The 24,777-nt window shown below is 52.7% G+C and overlaps 1 protein-coding gene and 1 non-coding gene across 2 annotated transcripts; one reads left to right on the top strand and one right to left on the bottom strand.

Moving 5' to 3' along the window:
* Nucleotides 1-1,695: 1,695 nt before the first annotated feature.
* Nucleotides 1,696-1,766, top strand: TRNAG-GCC. Its single transcript has one exon. It is a non-coding gene; the product is annotated as a tRNA-Gly (tRNA).
* A 10,471-nt stretch (nucleotides 1,767-12,237) lies between these two features.
* On the bottom strand, nucleotides 12,238-22,475 carry ARRDC5 (arrestin domain containing 5). The gene is made up of 3 exons (XM_029049974.2): nucleotides 22,173-22,475; nucleotides 18,860-19,065; nucleotides 12,238-15,287 (listed from the first exon to the last, which is right to left on the bottom strand). The coding sequence occupies exons 1-3, from the start codon at nucleotides 22,423-22,425 to the stop codon at nucleotides 14,808-14,810; spliced, it is 939 nt and encodes a 312-aa protein (XP_028905807.1). The 5' UTR covers nucleotides 22,426-22,475; the 3' UTR covers nucleotides 12,238-14,807.
* Nucleotides 22,476-24,777: the final 2,302 nt, after the last annotated feature.

The following is a 24,777-nucleotide window of genomic DNA, read 5'->3' as shown; positions in this document are numbered from 1 at the left end:
CTGTCCCATCCCCGTAGACGGCACCACCATCCTTCCTGTCTCGCAAGCCCGCAACCTTGACGTTGTCCTCGACTCCTCTCTCTCACTCAACCCACGTATTCGTTTCATTACTAAATCCTGTCTGTTTGACCTTCTCAACATCGCTAAAATCTGCCCTTTCCTCTCCATCCAAATTGCTTCCACGTTAATACAATCACTTATCCTATCCCACCTTGATTCGGTACCAGCTTCCTTGCTGACCTCCCTGCCTCCCGTCTCTCCCCAGTCCAGTCCATACTTCACTCTGCTGCCCGGATCATTTTTCTACAAAAATATACAGCCCATGTTTCTCCGCTCCTCAAGAACCTCCAGTGGTCGCCCATCCACATCTGCATCAAACAGAAACTCCTCACCATCGGCTTTAAAGCACTCAATCACCTAGCCTCCTCCTCCCTCGCTCCGCTACTCTCCTACTACAACCCAGCCCGCACACTTTGGGTTAACCTTCTAATGCTAAACTAATGCTAATCTTCTCACTGTACCTCGATCTCATCTATCTTGCCGGTGACCTCTCGCCCACATCCCGCCTCTGGCCTGGAGCGCCCTCCCTCTTCATATCCAACAAAGAATTCCTCCCCCACCTTCAAAGCCTTATTGAAGGCTTACAACTCCTCCAAGGGGTCTTCCCTGACTAAGCCCTCCTTTCCTCTTCTCCCACTCCCTTCTGCGCTGCCTTGACTTGCTCCCTTTATTCATCCCCCCGTCCCAGCCCCGCAGGACTTACGTACATTTCTGTAATTTATTTATATTGATGTCTGATAATAATGTCGGTATTTGTTAAGCGCTTACTACGTGCAGAGCACTGTTCTAAGCGCTGGGGTAGATACAGGGGAATGAGGTTGTCCCACGTGAGGCTCACAGTCTTCATCCCCATTTTACAGATGAGGGAACTGAGGCACAGAGAAGTGAAATGACTTGCCCACAGTCACCCAGCTAACAAGGGGCAGAGTCGGAATTCGAACCCATGACCTCTGACTCCCAAGCCCGGGCTCTTTCCACTGAGCCACGCTGCTTCTCTACTGTAGTCCCCACAGTCCCCCTGTAGACTGTAAGGTCGTTGTGGGCAGGGAATGTGTCTGTTATATAGTTAAATTGTACGCTCCCAGTGCTTAAAACAGTGCTCGGCACACAGTAAGTGCTCAGTAAATACGATTGGCTGGCTGGCTGCAAGTGCCTGAGTGGAAAGGTGGCCGCTGGGATGGTACATCCTGGGAAGTGAAAAATTAACTGGGAAAACCTCCTGGTGGAGTTGGGCTTTCTGAAGGTTTTTAAAGCTGGGGAGAGTTGTATTCTGGAAAATGTGAATGGAGAGGGAGCTCCAGGTCAAGAACAAGGACCCAGAGGTCGGGGAAGGGTGAGAATGAGACAGTGGAGAAGGTCCGTTTGAGAATCAATCAGTCGATCAATCAGTGGAATTTTTTGAGTGCTTACTTTGGACAGAGCACCGTACTAAACGCTTGGGAGAGTCTAGTATCGTCGGAGTGGCCGGCGAAAAGAGCGGAAACATAAGAAGGAATTAAGCTGGTAGAAAGCCTTGAAGCCATTAGTCATTTTTGGTTTGATCTCCCTTGCCACTGGAGGTTTCTCTCGATCTTTCCCTCCTTCTTCACCTAAAAACCCACTTTCTGTAAGAAACTTTCCTGATGGTACTTCGCTGCATTGGTGGTTCAGTGGTAGAATTCTCGCCTGCCACGCGGGAGGCCCGGGTTCGATTCCCGGCCAGTGCAACCGATATTATTCCCCCTCTGGACTGGAAGCTCACTGTGGGCAGGGAGCGGGTCTACCAACTCTGTTACGTTGGACTCTCCCAAGCGCTTAGTACAGCGCTCTGCACACAGTGAGCGCTCAATAAATACAATTGATTGATGGCTTCTCGTCACTCCAGCACAGGTATAAATCTCTGTAAATTAAGGGCCCTGCCTCAATCCATCACCCAGCGCGCAATAGTATTAGCAGTATTAGTATTTATTAAGGGCTTTCTGTGTGAAGAGCACCATACTCAGGGTGGGGTGGGAAAGAATATGCAGTTGGGAATTAGATGGGGAAGCAGTTTGGCTCAGTGGATAGAGCCTGGGCCTGGGGGTCAGAGGACCTGGGTTTTAATTCCAGCTCCATCACTTCAGTCAATCAATCGATCGTATTTACTGAGCGCTTACTGTGTGCAAGGTGAGAAGCAGCGTGGCTCAGTGGAAGAAGCCCGGGCTTGGGAGTCAGAGGTCATGGGTTCTAATCCCGGCTCCGCCGTTTGTCAGCTGTGTGACTCTGGGCAAGTCACTTCACTTCTCTGTGCCTCAGTTACCTCCTCTGGAAAATGGGGATGAAGACTGTGAGCCCCACGTGGGACAATCTGGTCACCTTGTATTCCACCCCCCCAGCGCTTAGAACAGTGCCTTGCACATAGTAAGCGCTTAACAGATGCCATCATTATTATTATTTGGGAGAGTGCAATATAACATAATCGGTAGACATGTTCCCTGCCCACAGTGAGCTTACAGTCTAGAGAGGGTAGACAGATATTAAATTGATATATTTAATTTAAGCACCATGGCCTAGTGGGAAGAGCACAGGCCTGGGAGGAAGAGGACCTGGGTTCTAATTTTGGCTCTATCACATGCCTGCTGTGTAATCCTGGGCAAGTGACTTAACTTCTCTGTGCCTCGGTTCCTTCGTCGGCAAAAATGGGGATTCGATACATGCTCTCCCTCCTACTTAGACTGTGAACCCCATGCGGGACCTGATTATCTTTGCCCTTTGGGCATTTAATATTCACCCCACCTTCAACCCTGCAGTACCGTGTACGTATCTCTAAATTATACATTATAAATTGTTTATCTTAATGCCTCTCTCCCCCTATAGACTGTAAGCTCATTATGGGCAGGGGACATGTCTGCTAATTCTGTTATATCGTACTCGCCCAAGTGCTTAGTGTATAGTAAGCACTCAATAAATACCATTGATTAATTGATCGATTGATCGACTTATCTTGTATCTACCCCAGCACGCAGTACAGTGCTTGGCACATAGTAAGCACTTAACAAATTCCACAGCTTTTTGGTGTTGTTATAAATAAATAAATTACGGATCTGTACATAAGTGTTGTGGGGCTGAGGGAGGAGTGAATAAAGGGTGCAAGGACTTGGAGAAACAACATGGCCTAGTGGCTAGAACAGAGGTCTGGGAATCAGAAGGACCTGGGTTCTAATCCAGGCTCCGCTACTTGTCTGCTGTGTGACCTCGGGCAAATCATTTAACTTCTCCATGCCTCAGTTTACCTCCTCTATAAAATGGGGATTAAGACCGTGAGCCCCATGTGGGACATGAACGGTGTCCAGCCTGATTAGCCTGTAAAAAAGGAATAACAATGGTACTTAAGCAGCGTGGCTCAGCGGCAAGAGCACGGGCTTTGGAGTCAGAGGTCATGGGTTCGAATCCCGGCTCTGCCACTTGTCAGCTGTGTGACTGTGGGCAAGTCACTTAACTTCTCTGTGCCTCAGTTCCCTCATCTGTAAAATGGGGATTAAGACTGTGAGCCCTACGTGGGACAACCTGATTCCCCTGTGTCTACCCCAGCGCTTAGAACAGTGCTCTGCACATAGTAAGCACTTAACAAATACCAAATACCAACACATACTATGTGCCAAGCACTGGGGTAGAAACAAGTTAATCAGGTTGGACTCAGTTCCTGTCCCACATGAGGCTCTCACTCTTTATCTCCATTTTACAGATGAGGTAACTGAGGCCCAGAGAAGTGAAGTGACTTGCCCCCAGTCACACAGCAGACGTGGCAGATCAGGATTAGAACCCAGGTCCTTCTGACTCCCAGGCCCATGCTCTATCCACTAAGCCACGCTGCTTCTTGTATCTACCCCAGTGCTTAGTACAGTTCCTGGCACAGAGTAAGTGCTTAACAAATACCAAAAAAAAAAAAAGAGGGTGCAGACACGCAGATGGGAGTCGGAGAAGAAGAAATGAAGGCTTAGAGAAGGCCGCTTGGAGATGTATTTTTAATGAGGCTGTGCAGGAGGGGAGAGCGATCATCTGCCGAATATGAGGAGGGAGGGAGCTCCAGACCAGAGGCGGGACGTGGGCGAAGGGGTAGACGGCGAGATCGACGAGATCGAGGTACAGTAAGTAGGTTGGCGTTAGAGGAGCTAAGTTTGCCGGTTGGATTGTAGTAGGAGAGTAATGAGGTGAAATAGGAGGGGGCATAGTGATGGACTGCTTTAAAGCCTTTGGTGAGGTATCTCTTTCTGATGCAGAGGTAGATGGGCAATCATTGGAGGTTCTTGAGGAGTGGGGAAACACGGACTGAACGTTTTTGTCGAAAAACGATCCAGAGAGCAGAGTGAAGTATGGACTGGAGTAGGGAGAGACAGGAGGCAGGGAGGTCAACGAGGAGATTGACGCAGTCGTCAAGGCAGGATAGCATAAGTGCCTGGATTAACTTGGTAGCAGTTTGGTTGGAGAGGAAAGGGGGGATTTTAGCGATGTTGTGAAGGCTGAACCGACAGGATTTGGTGACAGACTGTATACGTGGGTTGAATGAGAGAGAGGAGTTGAAGATGATGCCAAGGCAATGGGCTTGGGAGACAGGATTAAGGTGGTGTTGTCTACAGTGATGGAAAAGTCAGGGATAGGACAGGGTTTGGGTGGGACGATGAAGAGTTCCAATTCGGACGTGTTAAGTTTGAGATGTCATCCAGGTAGGGAATGTCCTGAAGGCAGGAGGAAATATGAACCTGCAGAGAAGGACTTGAGTCCTTTTCTTGCCTGCTGTGTGACCCTGGGCAAGTCACTTCATGTCTATGTGCCTCAGCTTCCTCCACTGCAGAATGAGGATTCGATACCTGGTCTCCCACATATTTGAATGTGAGCCCACGTGGGACGGGGACTGTAATCCGGCCTGATGAACCTGTATCTACCCCAGTGCTTAGAACAGTGCTTGATGCAAAGTAAATGCTTAACGGATACCATTACAGAATAAAATTAAGAAGAAAACAAAAGAGAACACATGGTCCCTGGCCCTCAAGGGGCTCACGATATGTGCATATGCGTATGGGAGAGGGACTGGAGACAGACATATCAGGAGTTATGAAATGTTAAAACAGAGAAGCAGCGCGGCTGGGTGGACGGAGCCCGGGCTTACGAATCAGAGGTCATGGGTTCTAATCCCGGCTCTGCCATTTGTTAGCTGTGTGACTTTGGGCAGGTCCCTTAACTTCTCTGGCCCTCAGTTACCTCATCTGTAAAATGGGGATGAAGACTGTGAGCCCCGTGAGAGACAACCTGATCACCTTGTATCCCCCAAGCGCTTAGAACAGTGCTTTGCACATAGTAAGCGCTTAAATACCAACATTATTATTATTATTATTATTAAAACTCGAAAGCAGCATAAAAAATGAGGACAAATGCACAAAATAAAAACAGAAATCGGGAGGATGCTATAACTAGAGGAGCAGAATTGCAGGCTCCTTGGGGTTCAGAGTCGAAGGCACTCCCGTAGCCACGGCAGTCACGGGTCTTCTTGAGGTCTTGTGGAGGCCTCATGCTGGCACTGCTCTTCTCTTTTCATTCATTCATTCAATAGTATTTATTGAGCGCTCACTATGTGCGGAGCACTGTACTAAGCGCTTGGGATGTACAAATCGGCAACAGATAACTGCATGGCGGAAGGCAGGATGGGATGGAGTCTTCTTGATGACGTGAAGGAGAGTCAGGGCTAGTTCTCGGGAGTCAGCGTGGCTGCCCGTCAGATGCGTATGGGGGAGGGAGGAACGACAGCGGTGTGTGTGTCTGTGCGTGTGTGTTTGCGTGTCCCCTGTCCCCTCTATCAAACCGATACCCTCCTTCTATCCTAGTGTTCAGTAGGTTCATCCCCAAGTGGAGCTATCCTGGACAGTGTCGATGGACTGACCAAAAGTGCTACTGAAGCAGCGTGGCTCAGTGGAAAGAGCCCGGGCTTAGGAGTCAGAGGTCATGGGTTCTAATCCCGGCTCCGCCACCTGTCAGCTGTGTGACTTTGGGCAGGTCACTTCACTTCTCGGTGCCTCAGTTACCTCATCTGTAAAATGGGCATTAAGACTGTGAGCCCCACGTGGGCAACCTGAATACCCTGTATCTACCCCGGCGCTTAGAACAGTGCTCGGCACATAGTTAAGCACTTACTATGTGCCAGATACTGCACTAACTGCTGGGGTAGATACAAGCAAATCGGGTTGGACACAGTCCCGGTCCCGCTTGGGGCTCGCAGTCTCAATCCCTGTTTTCCAGATGAAGTTACTGAGGCACAGGAGAAGCGAAATGACTTGCCCAAGGTCACACAGCAGACATGTGGTGGAACTGGGATTAGAACCCATGACCTTCTGACTCCCAGCGCCGTGCTCTAGCCACTACATCATTCATCGGAGTTGTCTCAACTCCCAGACGGCTCCTCCTAAGGAGGGAAGCCGCGTGGCCTACTGGAAGGAGTACGGGCCTGGGAGTCAGAGGCCCTGGGTTCTGATCTTCTTCTGTTTTTGTCCGTCTGTCTCCCCCGATTAGACTGTAAGCCCCCACTGGGCAGGGATCGTCTATCTGTTGCCGAACTGTGAATGTGCTGTGCACATAGTAAGCGCTCGATAAATACTATTGGATGAATGAATGAATGATCTCGGCTCCACCATTTGCCCGCTGTGTGACCTCAGTTTCCTCATTCGGAAAACGGGGATTGAATCCTACTCCCTCTACTTAGACTGTGAGCCCCATGTGGGACAGGGACCGTGTCCGACCTAAATATCTTGGTTTTAAATAATAGCACAGTTATTATTATTCCAATTAGGAGGGACACAGCAGCATCCTGGTCCATAAGATTCTGGGAACTTTGCCCCCCCAGCCCCCACCCTGTACCCCTAAAACACCACCAAACCCTGCTTCCTCCCCCTTTCCCTTTCCTCTCCCACAGGGGGCACTGTGGCTTTTAGCCTGTTTCCCACCTAAGCCTCTCCCCAAGCTCCACCTCCTTCCCCTCCCTCTCCAACTCTTTCCTTAAAGTCGCCCTTTTCCACTGGATGGAGAAGCTCGGCTCTTCAGGATCTTCCCTGTGGCGGAATGCAGGTGCTGCCCAGGAAATTCTAGCTGGGGAGGTGGTACACAGGCAGCCCACCATGCTCCCCCATAATGCTTTCCTTTCCCCCAGTTCCCAGGGAAGGAAGCGGGGGAGGAGCCGGGGACAAACCTAATAATAATCGTGATATTTATTGAGTGCAGCACTATACGAAGGGCTGGGGTAGATACAGGATCATCTGGTCAGGCGTAGTCCCTGTCCCGCATGGGGCTCACTGCCCGAGGGGAGGGAGAACGGGTGTTGAATCCCCATTTTACAGATGAGGAAATTGAGGCCCAGAGAAGTTAGGGGACTTGCCCCCTTCCTTTACAGCAGGCAAAGTGACAGAGGCAGCATTAGAACGCAGGTCCTCTGACTCCCAGGCCCGGGCTTTTTCCACTAGCCCACTCTGCCTCCAAAACCTTTACCCTCATCTCCTGATGGGGGAATGGAGGCTTCAAGGTGGGGGAGGGGATGGGGGTGGGACTTGACCTCAGCCGGCTGTGGGGGAGCGAGGAAGGGAGGGAGGACTCAGACCTGGGGTCTTTAGATGTCAGTGGCCAAGAGTCACTAGCCAACTGGGGAAAGGCATCACCACAAACCTCTCTTTCTCTCATCTCGGACTATCTTTGTTTTTTCCTCCTCTCTTTCTATCTCGTTGTCTTTTTCTGCCTATATGTCTCTTTCTGTCTCTTTTCTCTCTCTCTCTCTCTCTTTCTGTCTCTCTCTCCGTCTGTCTCTGACTCCATCGTCCAGTAAAAGCCCCTGACCTTTTCTGCAGGCCGCGGATGCTTGCGTGAGTAAGCGCCTCTGGACCGTAAGCTTGTTGTGGGCAGGGAACGTGTCTGTTCACTGTCGTAGTGTACTTTCCCAAGTGCTCAGTGCAGTGCTGTGCACACGGTAAGCGCTCAATGAATACCATCGAATGAGTTGAATGAATGAATGAACATGAGTCTGTGCAGGGTGGCCCAGGGACCTCCAGGCCCGTTCTCCCCCTCCCCCCAGCTATTCCTGGGGAACGGGGTGGGGGTGGGCGGCAAGGGGGATTTTTATATATCTGATTCCTGCTGCACGGGTGGGCAGGGGAATGGGGGTGGGGAAGATGGGGTATTTCAGCCCAGGCTGTACATTCCGCTCCCCTAGCGCCAGCTTACTCGCTGTGCCCCGATCTCATCTATCTCGCCACTGACCCTTTCCCACATCCTCCCTCTGGCCTGGAAGTTCCTCCCCCTCCATATACGCCCGACCACCGCGCTGTCCACCTTCAATGCATTATTAAGGTCGCATCTCCTCCAAGAGGTCTTCCCCGATCAAGCCCTCCTTTCCCCCTTCTGCGTCGTCTATGCAATTGGATCTGTGACCTTTGGACATTTGATCTTCACCCCCCCACCCCCAATCCCGCAGCGCTTATGTGCATATCTTTAAATCGTATGTTATAAATGACGTTGTTCATTTTAATGTCTGTCTCCCCCCCTCTAGCAGAGAAGCAGCGTGGCTCAGTGGAAAGAGCCCGGGCTTGGGAGTCAGAGGTCGTGGGTTCTAATCCCGGCTCCGCCGCTTGCCGGCTGTGTGACTTTGGGCAAGTCACTTCACTTCTCTGTGCCTCAGTTCCCTCATCTGGAAAATGGGGATTAAAACTGTGAGCCCCACGTGGGACCACCTGATCACCTTGTATCCCCCAGTGCTTAAAACAGTGCTTTGCACATAGTAAGCTCTTAACAAATACCACCGTTTATTTCTTATTTATTTAATCCCAGCTCCGCCACTCGTCAGCTGTGTGACTTTGGGCAAGTCACTTCACTTCTCCGGGCCTCAGTTACCTCATCTGTAAAATGGGGATTAAGACCGTGAGCCCCACGTGGGACAACCTGATTACCTTGTATCTACCCCAGCGCTTAGAACAGTGCTTGCCACGTAGTAAGCGCTTAACAAATACCATCGTCGTTATTACGATGGCAATACGTAATATGTGCCTCAGTTACCTCATCTGCAAAATGGACATTTAGATCGTGAGCCTCACGTGGGACAACCTGATGACCCTGTATCTCCCCCAGCGCTTAGAACAGTGCTCTGCACATAGTAAGCGCTTAACAAATACCAACATTGTTGTTGTGGTTATTATTAAACTCATTACGGGTAGGGAACGTGTCTGCTAATTCTATGGTGTTGTACTCTCCCAAGTGCTTAGCCCAGTGCATGGTGTAGTGGATAGAGCACGGGCCTGGGAGTCAGAAGTTCTAATCCCGGCTCTGCCACTTGTCTGCTGGGTGACCTTGGGCAAATCGCTTCACTTCTCTGGGCCTCAGTTACCTCATCTGGAAGATGGGGATTAAGACCGTGAGCCCCAGGTGGGACAGCCTAACCCGATTTGCTCGTATCCGCCCCAGCGCTTAGTACAGTGCCTGACACACAGTGAGTGCTTAGCAAATACCACAATTATTAGCATTAGTAGTAGTAAGCGCTCAGTAAAGGCCACTGATTCATTCAGAGCCGAGAAGGTGACTTTCCATAGTTATCCCCGGTCCCTAGACGGAGCCGTGTCTCCTGGGGCACCCACGACCCCCCAGGACCATGCTCCTCTCCCATCTTCTTCATTCGTTCATTCATTCGATCGTATTTATCGAGTGCTTACTGTGTGCAGAGCACTGGACTAAGCGCTTGGGAAAGTGCAGTACAGAGCAATTCTGGCCTTGTGTTCTGCAGGCCCAGGGAGGAAAGGGTTAATGATCTGTGGGTTAGAGGGCCAAGAGAACTAGGGGGAAGGGAAGGGGAAGTGGGGGAAGAAGAAACGGTGTCATTCACCTCTAGGACCTGTCCCCCAGAAGCTGCCCTTCCCCCCCTCCCCTTCCTCCCACAGTCCCCCTGGGGGGGGGGGTGGGACCAGAGAGAAAGCTGGAGAGTGGGGGAGGGGTCCCCAGGGCATCAGGGATACCAAGAAGCCTGGGGTGGGGGGTGGGGGGCGGTGAGGGGCCCACTCAGGGGTTGGATCCTCGCGCTGGGGCAGGAAACCATCCCCTTCCTCCTCCTCGCTCCCCCCCCCGCAGAAAGCCCCTTTCCAGTAGACCACCTGCATCAGCGACTCCCCCCTCCTCCCACCCACAGGAAGCTCATCTGGCCTCGCCCGGGCCCCGGGTGGGGGATGCTGGGAGGGTATCGGGGGAGAGATGCGGGCGATTACCGCCAAGCAGAAGCAGCCCCTTTGCTTTCCACCTCCCCAACCCCTGCCGGGGCAAGGACCTGAATGTCTGCCCAGGGCTCAGTGGAATCTGATCTCCATCCTACCCTTCAAGAGCTCCCTCCGGTCAGAGTCAGGAAACTCCATCTGCCCGGGAGTTCTTCTGTGCATCTACCCTCCGTAACGATACTAACTGTGGTATTCGTGAAGCGCTCACCGTGTGCCAGGCACTGTAGTAAGCGCTGGGGTGGATACAAGCAAGTCGGCTTAGACACAGTCCCTGTCCCACGTGGGGCTCCCGGTCTCAATCCCCATTTTACAGACTGAGGCCCAGAGAAGCGAAGTGAGTTGTCCAAGGTCACAGAGGCAGAGGAGTGGCGGAGCCAGGATTAGAACCCAGGCCCTCCCACTCCCAGGCCCGTGCTCTATCCACTCTGCCGTGCTGCTTCTCTCCAGTTGCGGGCCAAAGCCTGTTTCCTCTGGGCTTCTCTCCACAGAGGTGGAGAACGGTTCAGCTACCGGCCCTTGTGCACCACGAGAAGGTCATTCATCCCTGCTCCCCATTTCTTCGCCTCCCTAGGCGGGATTCTTGTCTCGCCAGCATTTCCGTGAAGGCAGGGTAGGGAAGAAAAGTGCCGCCCCTATCGCCTCCAAAGAAAACCCATCTCTGGGTCTCCCTATCCTCAACCCAGTAGGAGCCGGCCCCATAAGGGCAAGGGGGGCGGTCAGTGCTCCACCGGTTTCCTGCCGTGGGCGAAGCCAACGTTCCCGCCCCCGTCAGACCCCCCAGCTTCACTCCCTCCCAGGGCTCTGACCAGCCCCCAGAGTTTCCGAGTAGGGGCTGGAGAGACGCTGGGTTATAGCTCTCTCTCATTCCACTTAGCTCTGCACGACTTGTTCATTCACTCATTCAGTGGTATCTATGGAGCGCTTACTGTGTGCAGAGCACTGGACCGAGCGCTCGGAATGTACAATTCGGCAACAGATAGAGACAGTCCCTGCCCAACGACGGGCTCACAGTCCGAAAGGGGGAGACGGACGGCGAGACAAAACAAGCAGTCAGGCATCGATACCATCAAGATAAATGGAATCATAGATAGATATACACATCATTAATAAAATAAATGGAGTAATAAATAATATATGCAAATATGCACAAGTGCTATGGGAAGGGGATGGGGGTAGAGCAGAGGGAGGGAGTAGGGGGAATGGGGAGGGGAGGAGGGGCAGAAGGAAAGGGAGGGCTCAGTCTGGGTGGGCCTCCTGGAGGAGGTGAGCTCGCAGTAGGGCTTTGAAGAGGGGAAGGGAGTTTAGCGGATGTGAGGGGGGAGGGCGTTCCAGGCGAGGACGAGGCACCGTGAGGTGAGCGGCAGAGGAGCGGAGCGTACGGGGTGGGCAGTAGAAAGAGGGAAGGGAGGTGAGCTAGGAGCGGGCAAGGTGATGGAGAGCTCTGAAGCCAAGAGTGAGGAGTTTTTGCTTCATGCGAAGGTTGATAAGCAACTGCTGGAGGTTTTTGAGGAGGGGACTGACGTGCCCAGAGCGTTTCTGTAGAAAGACAATCTGGGCAACTTGTCCACCACTCCCTCCTTCCTCAGCCCTATTTTCCTTGCTGCCCCACCAATGCTCCTCCCTCCCCCCCCCCCTTTGGGGGGGTTTATGGTATTTAAGTGTTTATTACGTGCCAGGCACTGTACTAAGCACTGGGGGTAGACACAAGCTAATCAGGTTGGACACAGTCCGTGCCCCACGTGGGGCTCGTGGCTTTAATCCCCATTTTACAGATGAGGACACTGAGGCCCAGAGAAGTGAAGTGACTTGTCCGAGGTCACACAGCAGACGAGCGGCAGAGCTGGGATTAGATCCGAGGTCCTTCTGACTCCCGGGTCCGTGCTCTGTCCACTAGGCCACGGTGCGTCTTCTTCCCACATATGACACAGAGAAAGCCTATTTCCGGTTTATTGCCACTCATCTTCTAACATTCCAGTCAGAGCTCCCCACCACCCCAGGGGCTTTGGATGACAATCTGGACGTTAGCTGTCACCTTTTCCAGTCATCAGGTAAGAAGGACAGTGGTTCCTTGTCTTCTGATCCTCCAGGTCGATTACACGGTGGCTCTGGTTGACAACGCCGATTTAACCGCCACCTTTTTCGGTCATCAGGTAAGATGGAGAATGGTCACTTGTCTTTTAATTCCCCAGGCTGACTACGCAGTGGCTTCAGATGACAGCGCGGACTTCAGCTGCCACCTTTTTCCGTCATCAGGTAAGATGGACGGCGGCCACTTGTCTTCTATTCCCCTGGGTTGGTTACACGGTGACTTTGGATCACAACGCGGACTTTAGCCGTAACCTTTTTCCCTCATCAAGTAAGATGGACAGTGACCACTCGTCTTCGAATCCCCAGATTGAGTACACGACGACTTCGGATGACGATGCAGACTTTAGCCACCACCTTTTTCGCTCGTCGGGTAAGAAGGACGGCGGCGACCTGTCTTTTAATCCCTCAGGTTGACTACACGGCGGCTTTGGATGGCACTGTGGATTTTAACCGCCATCTTTTTCCGTCATCAGATAATTTGGACAGCGACCACTTGTCTTCACGGTGACCACTCGTCTTCCGATCCTCAAGTCTGAAAACGTGACGAATTTGGATGACGACGTGGATTTTAGCCATCGTATTTTTCGGCCATCAGGTAAGGTGGACAGTGGCCGCTCGTCTTCTGATCCCCCAGGTTGACTACATGGGGGCGCTCTGGATGACACCGTGGACTTTAGCTGCCACCTTTTTCAGTCAACAGGTAAGATGGACAGTGACCACTTGTCTTCGCGGTGACCGCTTGTCTTCCAGTCCTCAAGTCTGAACACAAGATGGATTTGGATGACAATGCGGACTTTAGCCGCCACATTTTTCAGTCATCGGCTAGAATGGACAGTGGTCACTCATCTCTTAATCCTCCAGGTTGACTACATGGTGGTTTTAGTTGACAACGCAGACTTCAGTCGCCAACTTTTTCAGTCATCAGGTAAGATGGATAGTGGCCACTCGTCTCCTATTCCCCTGGGTTGACTACACGGGGACTTTGGATGACAACGGGGACTTTAGCCGCCACCTTTTTCCGCCATCAGGTAAAATGGAGGGTGACCACTGGTCTCTTAATCCCCCAGGTTGAGTACCCAGTGGCTTTGGGTGACGATGTGGACTTTAGCTTTCACATTTGTCAGTCATCGGGTAAGGTGGACAGTGACCACTTGTCTTCACAGGGACCACTTGTCTTCCGATCCTCAAGTCTGAACAAATGACAAATTTGGATGACGATGTGGATTTTAGCCACCACCTTTTTCAGTCATCAGGTTAGACGGACAGTGGCCGCTCGTCTTCTTAATCCCCCAGGTCGACTACGTGGGGGTTTTGGATGACACTGTGGACTTTAGCTGCCACCTTTTTCAGTCATCAGTGAAGGTGGACAGTGACCACTTGTCTTCCGATCCTCAAGTCTGAATCCACGATGGATTTGGATGACAATGCGGACTTTAGCTGCCACATTTTTCGGTCATCGGGTAAGATCGAGGGTGGCCACTCATCTCTAAATTCCCCGGGTTGACTACATGGGGGCTTTGGATGACTATGAGGATTTCAGTCGCCAACTTTTTCAGTCATCAGGTAAGATGGAGAGTGGCCACTTGTCTGCTATTCCCCTAGGTTGACTAAACGGGGACTTCGGATGTCAACGTGGACTTTAGCCGCCACCTTTTCAGGCATCGGGTAAGATGGACAGTGGCCACCTGTCTTTGAATCCCCCAGGTCGACTATACAGCGGCTTTGGATGACAGTGCCGACTTTAGTCACCATGTTTTTCGGTCAACGGGTAAGATGGACAGTGGCCACTCGTCTCTTAATCTTCCAGGTTGACTACAAGGTGGCTTTGGATGGCAATGCAGACTTTAGCCATCACCTTTTTCAGTCATCAGGTAAAATGGACAGTGGCCACTCATCTTCTAATCCCCAGGTTGGCTTCACGGCGGCTTTGGTTGACAACGAGGACTTTACCCGCCAGCTTTTTCAGTCATCAGAGGGTAAGATGGACAGTGGCCATTTGTCTTCTAATCCCCCAGGTTGACTACACGGGGATTCCGGATGATAACGCAGACTTCGGCCACCACCTTTTTCAGCCAAAGGGTAAGATGGACAGTGGCCACTCTTCTTCTAATCCCCCGGGTTGACTACACGGGGACTTTGGATGATAATGCAGACTTTAGCCACCACCTTTTTCGGTCACCGGGTAAGATGGACGGTGGACACTCGTCTCGCAATCCCCCAGGCTGACTATACCAGGGGCGTTGGATGACGACGTAGACTTCGGCCACCATCTTTTTCAGTCACTGTGTAAGATGGCGAGTAGCCACTCATCCTCTGATCCCCCAGACTGAATGCCCGAGGGCTTTGGATAACAATGGGGACCTAAGCTACTACTTTTTTCGTGGCCAAAGAAGGTGGACGGTGGTCACTCGCCTTCTAATTCCCCAGCCTGACCACCCGAGGGCACTGGATAACAATGGGGACCTTGGCCACCACCTTTTTCAGCGTCCAGGGAATGTGGACGGCGGCCGCCACCTCGTACTTAAACTCCATGATATCGCCGCCCGGCGGTTCGGTGCTGACGGGCAGCAGCCTGGGCAGGCTCAGGGCGTTGACGACCGTGGCGGTAGTAAAGGGGATGATGTTGATGTGGGTCTCCTGGCTCAGCAGTTTCTGCTTTTCTTCCAAGGTCTTCCGTTCAGCTCTCAGGGTGAAACCCTCGTAGGTGACGTAAGAGTTGAGGGTGCAGCTCATACTCGTGAGGTGCTTGTTGGTCCAGTTCTCGATCTCGGCGCTAAGGATCACGCAGTCTCCCGGGATGAAGATGTTATGGTCCAGGGAGACTCGGAGGTAGACCAGACCCTGGCGGAAGCAGTTATAGAACAGGTTCTTGTTCGCCTCTACTAATATGGGATGCTGGAAGAGAAGGGAAGGGCAGAGTTAGTGGGGAAACCCCTTTGTTCGCCTCTTGTGTGTCGCCCTGCCCCCACCCGTTCCGTTCACCTCCTGCCTTACGCTACCGGAACAGAGGCGGCAAGAAGGAATGAGGAAGTGTGTGTGTGTGTGTGTGTGTGTCTGTGTGTGCACGCGCGCCCGCACGCACACGTGTGCGCATGCGAATCCTGCCTCCCTCAGACGGCCGACGACCCCCCCGCCGTCCCAAAACGCCACATCCCGTCCTCTACAGACGGTATCTCCTTCCCCAGAAGGCCTGGGCAGAGACCCGTTCTGGGCCACCCCAGCAGAGAGGATTCTGGGTGGGGACGGCCGCCATCGGGATGCTGGGGTGAGGAGTCTGGGATTCTCTGGCTCCTCCATCCCAGAGTTGCGGGGAAGGAGCCCCCTGAAAGCCCACCGGAAAGCAAAGGTGCTAGGGTCCGCCCCACCCCCCGCCCCATTTTCCTTTCTTCATTTCTTTCAAACTTGGGTTTACTCGGGGACCCGAAGGCCCCCATTTAAATGCTAATAGAGCTTCTCTGGGGCGGATGATGATGGAGAACACGCTCGAGGTTAAGGCCCCTTCCTCCCCTCTCGGCTCAGCCCTCTGTTTGCCACTGTCCCCGCCGCTCCTTTCCCGCCCAGACCGGGCCCCCTCCCTTTTGGCGCCAAGCCCCCAGCAGGCCTCTCAGGGCGCCAGGCCTCTCGGGCAACCAGACCTCGGGCCCGGTGGCCAATGGGAGATCTCTTAGGGGGCGCTGGGTTGGGCCCGGGAGGCTGATCCTGGCCAGCCATAGGGCAACCTCAGTTGAACCCCTCCTCCCCGCCACCCCCCCCAACCAAGGGGGCTCCCCCACCCCCCCAGCTGCCCTTCCGCCACCTCCTCCTCCTCCCGCACTGTGCTCCCTCTTTCCGCCTGAGCCAGCAATGGCCGGAAGCGGCTCTTGAACACGCCCTCGATTCCCGAGCCCGCTCTGGCCACCCGGGCCTCTCGGCTGAAGCCTCCCCAGACCTGGGCCTTGGCTGCGGAGGGGCAGGCTGGGATTGGGCTGAATGGGGAGGGGCGGACGGGACCCTCTCCCTCGAATTGGGTATCGCCCATGGGCCCTGGGCGGCGATGCGATTTGTACGGTGATTTCTGGGAGAAGGAGCCCAGGCTAGGAGGTGCGGGAGGAGGTCCCGGGTTCTCAGACCAGCTCAGCTCCCGGGCCCGCTGGGTGAAATTGGGCATGTCCCACAGGAAGCTGGGAGGCCAGAAAAATCAACAGGTTCAAGTGGGCTTTGGATCAGTTCCTGGACTAGCGGTCTGTAGTTGGTCACTGGAGGGAAAGTCAGGGACGGAGAGGGGAAAGTCAGGGATGTTGGATGGTCGCTGATGGAGGTGGAGTCCTTGAGTGGGGCTGAGCCAGGGAGGCCTTGCTCAGGGCCTTAGGTTTTCACTAAGCCTCTCTGGGCCTCGGTTTCTATCTCCGTAAAATGGGGATGATAACAATAATAGTAATAACGGTATTGATAATAATTATGGTATCTGTTAAGCGCTATGTGCTGAGCACTGTTCTGAGCGCTGGGGGTAGATACAGGGTAATCAGATTGTCTCACGTGAGGCTCACATTTTTCAATCCCCATTTTTGCAGATGAGGTAACTGAGGCACAGAGAAGTGAAGTGACTTGCCCAAGGCCACACAGCTGACAAGCGGCGGAGCAGGGATTAGAACCCCTGACCTCTGACTCCCAAGCCGGTGCTCTTTCCACTAAACTATGCTGCTTCTCTAGTAATCACTGTGGTATTTCTTAAGGGCTTACTCTGGGCCAAGCACTGTACTAGACGCTGGGATAGATACGAGATGATCAGTTCAGACGTGGTCCCAGTCCTCACCTGGGCTTCACGGGCTAAGTAGGAGCGAGGACGGCTATTGAATCCCCATTTTGCAGACAAGGGAACTGACACCCAGAGGAGTTAAGTGACTTGCCCGAGGTCACCCGGTAGGCAAGTGGCGGAGTCAGGATTAGAACCCGGGTCTCCCGACTCCCGGGCCCGTGCTCTTTCCACTAGGACAGGCTGCTTCTCTAGACCTGGGGTGCTAGTCTCAGCCTGCTGGAAGCTGGCGAACGTGGGCAAAGACCACCCATGCACTTGTCAATGTGCTGCACCCTTGCCCACCTGCTTGCTCGTGGCACTCCATGCCCCAGCGAGAAGACACCTGGAGGGGAAGAGAGAGTGAAGGGGCACTCTGCAAGACACCAGCACCATAACTGATCCCCCCCGCCCCCAGTGCGTATTTTCAGGACTGAGGCAGCGGGGCCTAGCCTTCTGAGGCCGGGCCTGGGTTCTAATCCTGACCCTGCCACTTGCCCTGCTGGGTGACCTCGGGCGAGTCACTTGACTTCTCCGTACTTCAGTCACCTCACCTGGAAAATGGGGATTCGATACCTGTTCTCCCTTCCCTGTGAGCCCCATGTGGGGCAGGGACTGTTCTGACCTGATGATCTCGTATCTACCCCAGCGTTTAATACAGTGCCTGGCAAGGAGTAAGCGCTTAACAAATGCCACTATTATTATCCATCATTCCTGACAGGAGGTTCCATCATCAACATTATCGATCTTAAACCCTGTTCGTAAATCTTGCTCAGAACCCTCTAGACTGTAAACTCCCCTTTAGACCGGAAGCTTATTGTGGGCAGGGAATCTGTCTGTTTGTTGGTATACCGTACTCTCTCTTAGTACAATAGACTAATACAGTGCTTTGCACTCAGTAATCAGTCGAATGAATGAACGAATGAATACGATATAACAGAGTCGATCACCAACTCTGTATTAAACCCCTCATTCTATCCCTAACTCACACCTCAACCCTGATTTGACCCCATCCCTAACACAAACATGAAGCCCAGCCCCGGCCCCAATCCCAGACCTACCCCTAACCCCAAATCTTCCCCTCGTCCAGCCAGCTCCCTTCCCCTCAGGCTGGCCGGCTCAGTCCTGGACGCTGGCTCAACCCGGTGGTTTGATCTGGACTGCCGGGTGGCCTTGGACATCAGGTCCTGGCTGACGAGATGAGGATCTGTGACTTGGACCCCACCAAAGTCCTTCCGTCCTGGCCCCCTGGCTTACTCTTCTATAATAATAATAACCGCGGTATTTGTTAAGCGCTCACTATGTTCCGGGCACCGTTCTAATCGCTGGGAATAATCGGGCTGGACACGGTCCCGGTCCCACACAGAGCTCACGCTCTTAATTCCCCTTTCACAGATGAGGGAACTGAGGCACAGAGAAGTCGGACAGCTTGCCCAAGGTCCCGCAGCGGACAAGTGGCGGAGCAGAGATTAGAACCCGGGTCCTTCTGACTCCCAGGCCTGTGCGCTACCCACTAGACCTCGCTGCTGATCTCCCAGAGAAGCTGTGGTCCGACGTGCTTCCACCCTAGCCCTAGCTGACTCCTGCCCTCCTCCCCCACTTCCCTTATGATCTCCAGGAGGCTGTCCAGAGCTGGGTGTCCTCTGTGTGCCGCCCCTCCCCCCCCCGCGCCGCCCCTGCCCCTGCCCCCCAATACCTTGTTAACAGTGTCATGGTAATACCCTGATGTTCCTTGGACAGGCAGATATTCCCTCTGTTTGGCTAAGATGTGCTCCCGGCCAGAACAGGATGTTTGAATGAAATAGAAGACGTGGCCGATCTTACTCTTGAAGGTGGAGGGGATCTTGGAAGGGAGTTGAAAGGAGAAGTCAAAGGTGTGACTGCCAGCGCCTAACCAGTTGTCTGTAAGGAAAAAACAAGCCGGCTCTGTCAGGAGACCCCCCAGCGGGTTTTGGAGGTCCTTTCTCTTTCTCATCACATGGCCACCATCATCATCTTCATCCCTCTCATCCTCAAGAGTCATCATCACCATCGTCGTCATCATTATCTTCGGGACCATTACTAGAATCATTATTGCTACATCATCGTCATCACCCTCCCCACCATCACCATCATCATCTCGGGACCAATATTATAATCATCACTGTTACGTCATCCTCCTCCTCATCACCGCCCCCACCACGGTTATTAATAAAATAGTAAGTATGGTATGTGTTAAGTGCTTACTCCGTGCCAGGTACTGTACTAAGCGCCGGGGTGCTTACAAGCAAATTGGGTCGGACACAGTCCCCGTCCCACGTAGGGCTCACGGCCTTCTAGACCGTGAAGGGAATGGGATTGTTGGGTAGGGATTGTCTCTATTTGTTGCCGTATTGTACTTTCCCGGGGCTTAGTGCACTGCTGAGCACACAGTAAGTGCTCAATAAATACGATCGAATGAATGAATCCCCGTTTTACAGACGAGGTAACCGAGGCCCAGAGAAGTCACCCAGCAGACAAACGGTGGAGCCGGGATCGGAACCCATGACCTTCTGCCTCCCAGCCTGTGCTCTATCCGCTATGCCATGCTGCTCCACAGCTGGCATTAGCATTCCCCTCACCTGCCTAATCACCTTTTTTTGATTAGAGGGCTTTTGGAGAACAGAAAGCAGTCGGAGGCAAGATCTCAGCTTTCAAGGAGTTTACGGTCCCAACCGGATGAAAGTATAAGAATTAAGAGAGAAAGAAGAGCTACCAGGAAAAAGCACTTATCCTGTTCCTACTTGACGACCGCCTCGGCCTCCTTGCTGACCCCCCCCCCCCGCCTCGGTCTGTACTTCGCTCTGTTGCCCGGATCATTTCTCCACAGAACTGTTCAGTCCGTGTTTCCCCACTCCTCAAGAACCTCCAGCGGTTGCCCATCCACCTCCGCATCAAACAGAAACTCCTTACCGCCGGCTTTAAAGCAGTCGATCGCCTCGACCCCTCCTATCTTACCTCTCCGATTTCCTACTACAACCCAACCTTCACGCTTCGCCCCTCTGATGCCAACCTGCTCAGTGTAACTCGACCTTGACCGTCTCGCCGCCGACCCCTTGCCCACGTCCCGCCCCTGGCCTGGGACGCCCTCCCCTTCCATAAGCGACAGGCGATCGCTGACTCTCCCCACCTTCGAAGCCTCACTAAAAGCACATCTTGGTTCTGCTCCCTTTATTCACCCCAGTCTCAGCTCCACGGCACGTCCGCGCGTAACTGTCATTTATTTATCTATATTATCGTCTGTCTCCCCCTCTAGACTTTAAGCTCCTCGGCGGCAGGAAATGCGCCTACCGACTCTGTTGTAGTGTACTCGCCCAAGTGCTTAGCGCAGTGCTCTGTGCACACTAACCGCTCAATAAACACCACTGATCGAATAATAACCGCGATTGGATTGAGTCTACCAAATCTACTGCATTGTCCTCTCCCGAGAGCTTAGTAATACACTGAATCGTGGCTCAGTGGAAAGAGCACGGGCTGGGGAGTCAGAGGTCATGGGTTCAAATCCCGGCTCCGCCGCTTGGCGGCTGCGTGACTTTGGGCAAGCCGCTTAACTTCCCTGTGCCTCGCTGACCTCATCTGTAAAACGGGCATTAAGACTGTGAGCCCCACGTGGGACAACCCGATCACCTCGTATCCTCCCCGGCGCTGAGAACAGTGCTTTGCACATAGTAAGCGCTTAACACATGCCATCATTATTATTATTATTATTGTTATTAAATGCACAATACACGCTACAACAAAGTTGATAGAAGCAGTCCCAGCCCTTGAGCTACTTATAGTTTAAGCTCACTGTGGGCAGGGAGTGTGTCTGTCTATTGTTACACTGTACTCTCCCGAGTGCTTAGTACCGTGCTTTGCACACAGTAAGGGCTCAATAAATACCATCGAATTGAATCTAGCCGGGGAGAAGACGGTGAAATCAATTACAGAGATGGGAAGCTGCAGAGTCTAAGGTTAATCTGGCCGGGGAGAAGATGGGAAAATCAATTACAGAGATGGGAAGCAACAGAGTCTAAGGTTATGGAAGTAAGGGCACTATCCAAGGGCTAAGGTTGGGGATGAGGATTTGAGAGCATAGGAGATGCAGAAGGGAGGGAGAATAAATAGGCTGGGAAGATGAGAGGTTAGTCAGGAAGGCTTCCTGGAGGAGATGTGAACGGCGGTCTGTCAGATATGAAGAGGAAGGGCGTTCCAGGCAGGAGGGAGGGCGTGAGCAAGGGGCAGACGGTGAGAGTTTGAGGTCGAGGTACAGTGAGTAGGTTGGCGTTAGAGGAGTGAGGTGGGCGGGCTGGGATGTAGCGGGAGAGGAGCGAGGATGGATAGGAGGGGGAGAGCTGATTCGAGTGCCTTAAAGTCCATGGTCGGGAGGAGGTGGCTGGGCGACCGGGGAAGATTTTGAGGAGTGGGGAGAGGTGTGCAGAACGATGTTTTAGAAAAACGTCGAGAGAAGCAGTGTGGCCCAGGAGACAGAGCAAGGGCCTGGGAGTCATCCCAGCTCTGCCACTTGTCTGTTGCGGGACCTTGGGCAAGTCACTTCCCTTCTCTGTGCTTCAGTTACCTCATCTGGGCAGCGAGGATTAAGACCGTGAGCCCCACGGGGGGCACGGACTGTGTCCAGCCTGATTAGCTTGCATCTACGGTGCCTGGCCCGTAGTAAATGCTCAACAAGTGCCAATTAAAAAAAAAATAAAAGATCCCGGCAGCGGGGTGAAGTATGGACAGGAGAGGAGGAGAAGCCGAAGGCAGGGAGAGGGAAGGCGATCGATGTGCGTTTACTGTCGGCTCCACTTGACCGTACGTGTCTCCCGAGGCCTGGGATCACATCTTTTTCTCCTTCACGTCTCCCGAACATTCGGTACACAGCAGACACGCGGTCGAGACCGGGAATATCAAGGCCGATAAAGAAACCTTAATCCCTCGCAGGTGAGGGGTGGGAATCCTGGGGGGCCCGAGGATCCTCCCTACTGGGGCGTTGGCCACGTTTCCCTTACCTTCGATGTCGAAGGTCTTGCTCTTGTGCACGTGGTCAGTTTTGTTGCTGCACAGAACGTCCTTGCTGTAATCCATATTTGCATTCCCTTCTACCCTCCATTCCAGGTAACTCCTCCCTACCAGTTCCACCTTCACCAATGGGTTGACCAGACTGGAGCGCAGGGTGAGTGCTACTTGCCCTTCGATGGCAGAATTGGGCAGATAGATCTCCCTTTTGGGAAATAGTAGTCGAAGAGATTTTACAATCGACATTTTGGGAGATCTATGATGGTATCTGTTTCTTCTTCACCAGCTGCATCATCAAAGGCAAGGGCACCCCGTGGCCTGGCCTATTAATGCTATAGGGGTTTTGTGATGTCATTGCTGGAACAGGGTGTGCGTTGGGTGGGGGGAAGTAAAGGAGGGGTCTCGTGGGTTCACAGAAGATGCCATTACTGTTTTGAGTCTTGGGGCCACCACTGGGATCTGAAAGCGCAGGCAGATTTTGAAATTATTCCCCCTAGTCTGCTTTTGGAGGGGGGGGAATTGGTCTCCTGGCCACGTGGAGAGTTGGTATTGCTTTACGGACCCAAGCCTAAATTTGGGAAGACGTTGTGTGGGATGGGAAGTTGGCACGGTCTTACGGAAAAAGCCCCGGCCTAGGAGTCGGGAGACCCGGGTTCTAATTCCGGCTCTACCGTTTGTCTCCTGTGTGACCTTGGGCGAGTCCCGTAAATTGTCGGTGCCCCAGTTGCTTCATCTGTAAAACGGGGATTAAATACCTATCTCCCTCTCCCTTATTCATTCAGTTCATTCAGTCGTATTTACTGAGCACTTACTGTGTGCAGAGTGTTGCCGACTTGTTCATTCCAAGCGCTTAGTACAGTGCTCTGCACATAGTAAGCGCTCAATAAATACTATTGAATGAATGAATACTAAGCTCTTGGGAGAGTAAGATACGACAATAAACAGACACATTCCCCGCCCTCAACGAGCGGATCGTGAGCCCCTTGTGGGACAGGTCTGTTTATATTGTATCTACCCTGGCTTATAGTAAGCGCTTAACAAACACCACAGTTTAGCGCGGTATTTAGAGAAGCAGAGTGGCCTAGGGGTTAGAGCATGAGCCCGGGAGTCGGAAAGACTTGGATTCTAATTCCGGCTCCACCATTTGTGTGCCGTGTGACCTTGGGCAAGTCACTTCACTTCGGTGGGCCTCAGTTACCTCCTCTGTAAAATGGGGACTAAAGACCGTGAGCCCCAAGGGGGACATGGACCGAGTCCAACCCGATTTGCTTGTTTCTACCCCAGTGCTCAGTGCCGTGCCTGGCACTTAGTAAGCGTTTAACAAATACCATACAAAATTAGCATTCTTAAATTGGGCAGTCAGAAACGCTCCCAGATTCAATAATGCCACTGAGAACGATTGCGGTATTTGTTAAGCCCATACCGTGTGCCAAGCACTGTACCAGCCGCTGGAGTAGATGCAAGATAATCATGTCCCCGGCCCACATGAGGCTGGCTCACAGTCCAAGGGAGGGGGAGAACAGGTATTTTATCCCCATCTTATAGATGAGGAAACTGAGGCCCAGTAAGTGAAGTCACTTGCTCAAGGTCACAGAGCAGGCCAGTGGTAGAGCTGGGATTAGAACTCAGGTCAATCAATCAATCAATAATATTTATTGTACGTTTATTGGGTGCAGAGCACGGTACTAAGTGCTTGGGGAGGGTACAGTATAACAAAGTTGGCAGACACCTTCCCTGCCCACACGAGCTTACCAGTCTAGAGGAGGCGACAGACATTAATATAAATAAATAAATGACACCTAGGCGCGTAAGTGCCGTGGGCCTGAGGGCGAGGTGAATAAAGGGTGCAAATCCAAGTCCAAGGGTGACACAGAAGGGAGTGGGAGGAGAGGAAATGAGGGCTTAGTCGGAGAAGGCCTCTTGGAGGAGATTCATTCATTCAATAGTATTTATTGAGCGCTTACTATGTGCAGAGCACTGTACTAAGCGCTTGGGATGAACAAGTCGGCAACAGATAGAGACGGTCCCTGCCGTTTGACGGGCTTACGGTCTAATCGGGGGAGACGGACAGACGAGAACAATGGCGATAAACAGCGTCAAGGGGAAGAACATCTCGTAAAAACAATGGCAACTAAATAGAATCGAGGCGATGTACAATTCATTAACAAAATAAATAGGGTAACGAAAATATATACAGTTGAGCGGACGAGTACGGTGCTGTGGGGATGGGAAGGGAGAGGTGGAGGAGCAGAGGGAAAAGGGGAAAATGAGGCTTTAGCTGCGGAGAGGTAAAGGGGGGATGGCAGAGGGAGTAGAGGGGGAAGAGGAGCTCAGTCTGGGAACGCCTCTTGGAGGAGGTGATTTTTAAGTAGGGTTTTGAAGAGGGAAAGAGAATCAGTTTGGCGGAGGTGAGGAGGGAGGGCGTTCCGGGACCGCGGGAGGACGTGGCCCGGGGGTCGACGGCGGGATAGGCGAGACCGGGGGACGGCGAGGAGGTGGGAGGCGGAGGAGCGGAGCGTGCGGGGTGGGCGGTAGAAAGAGAGAAGGGAGGAGAGGTAGGAAGGGGCAAGGTGATGGAGAGCCTCGAAGCCTAGAGTG

This window comes from Ornithorhynchus anatinus, chromosome X1, assembly GCF_004115215.2.
Source record: "Ornithorhynchus anatinus isolate Pmale09 chromosome X1, mOrnAna1.pri.v4, whole genome shotgun sequence".
Classification (NCBI taxonomy): Eukaryota; Metazoa; Chordata; class Mammalia; order Monotremata; family Ornithorhynchidae; genus Ornithorhynchus; species Ornithorhynchus anatinus.
Note: the sequence above shows the minus strand (reverse complement) of the source record. Positions and strands in the feature narration are given on the sequence as shown.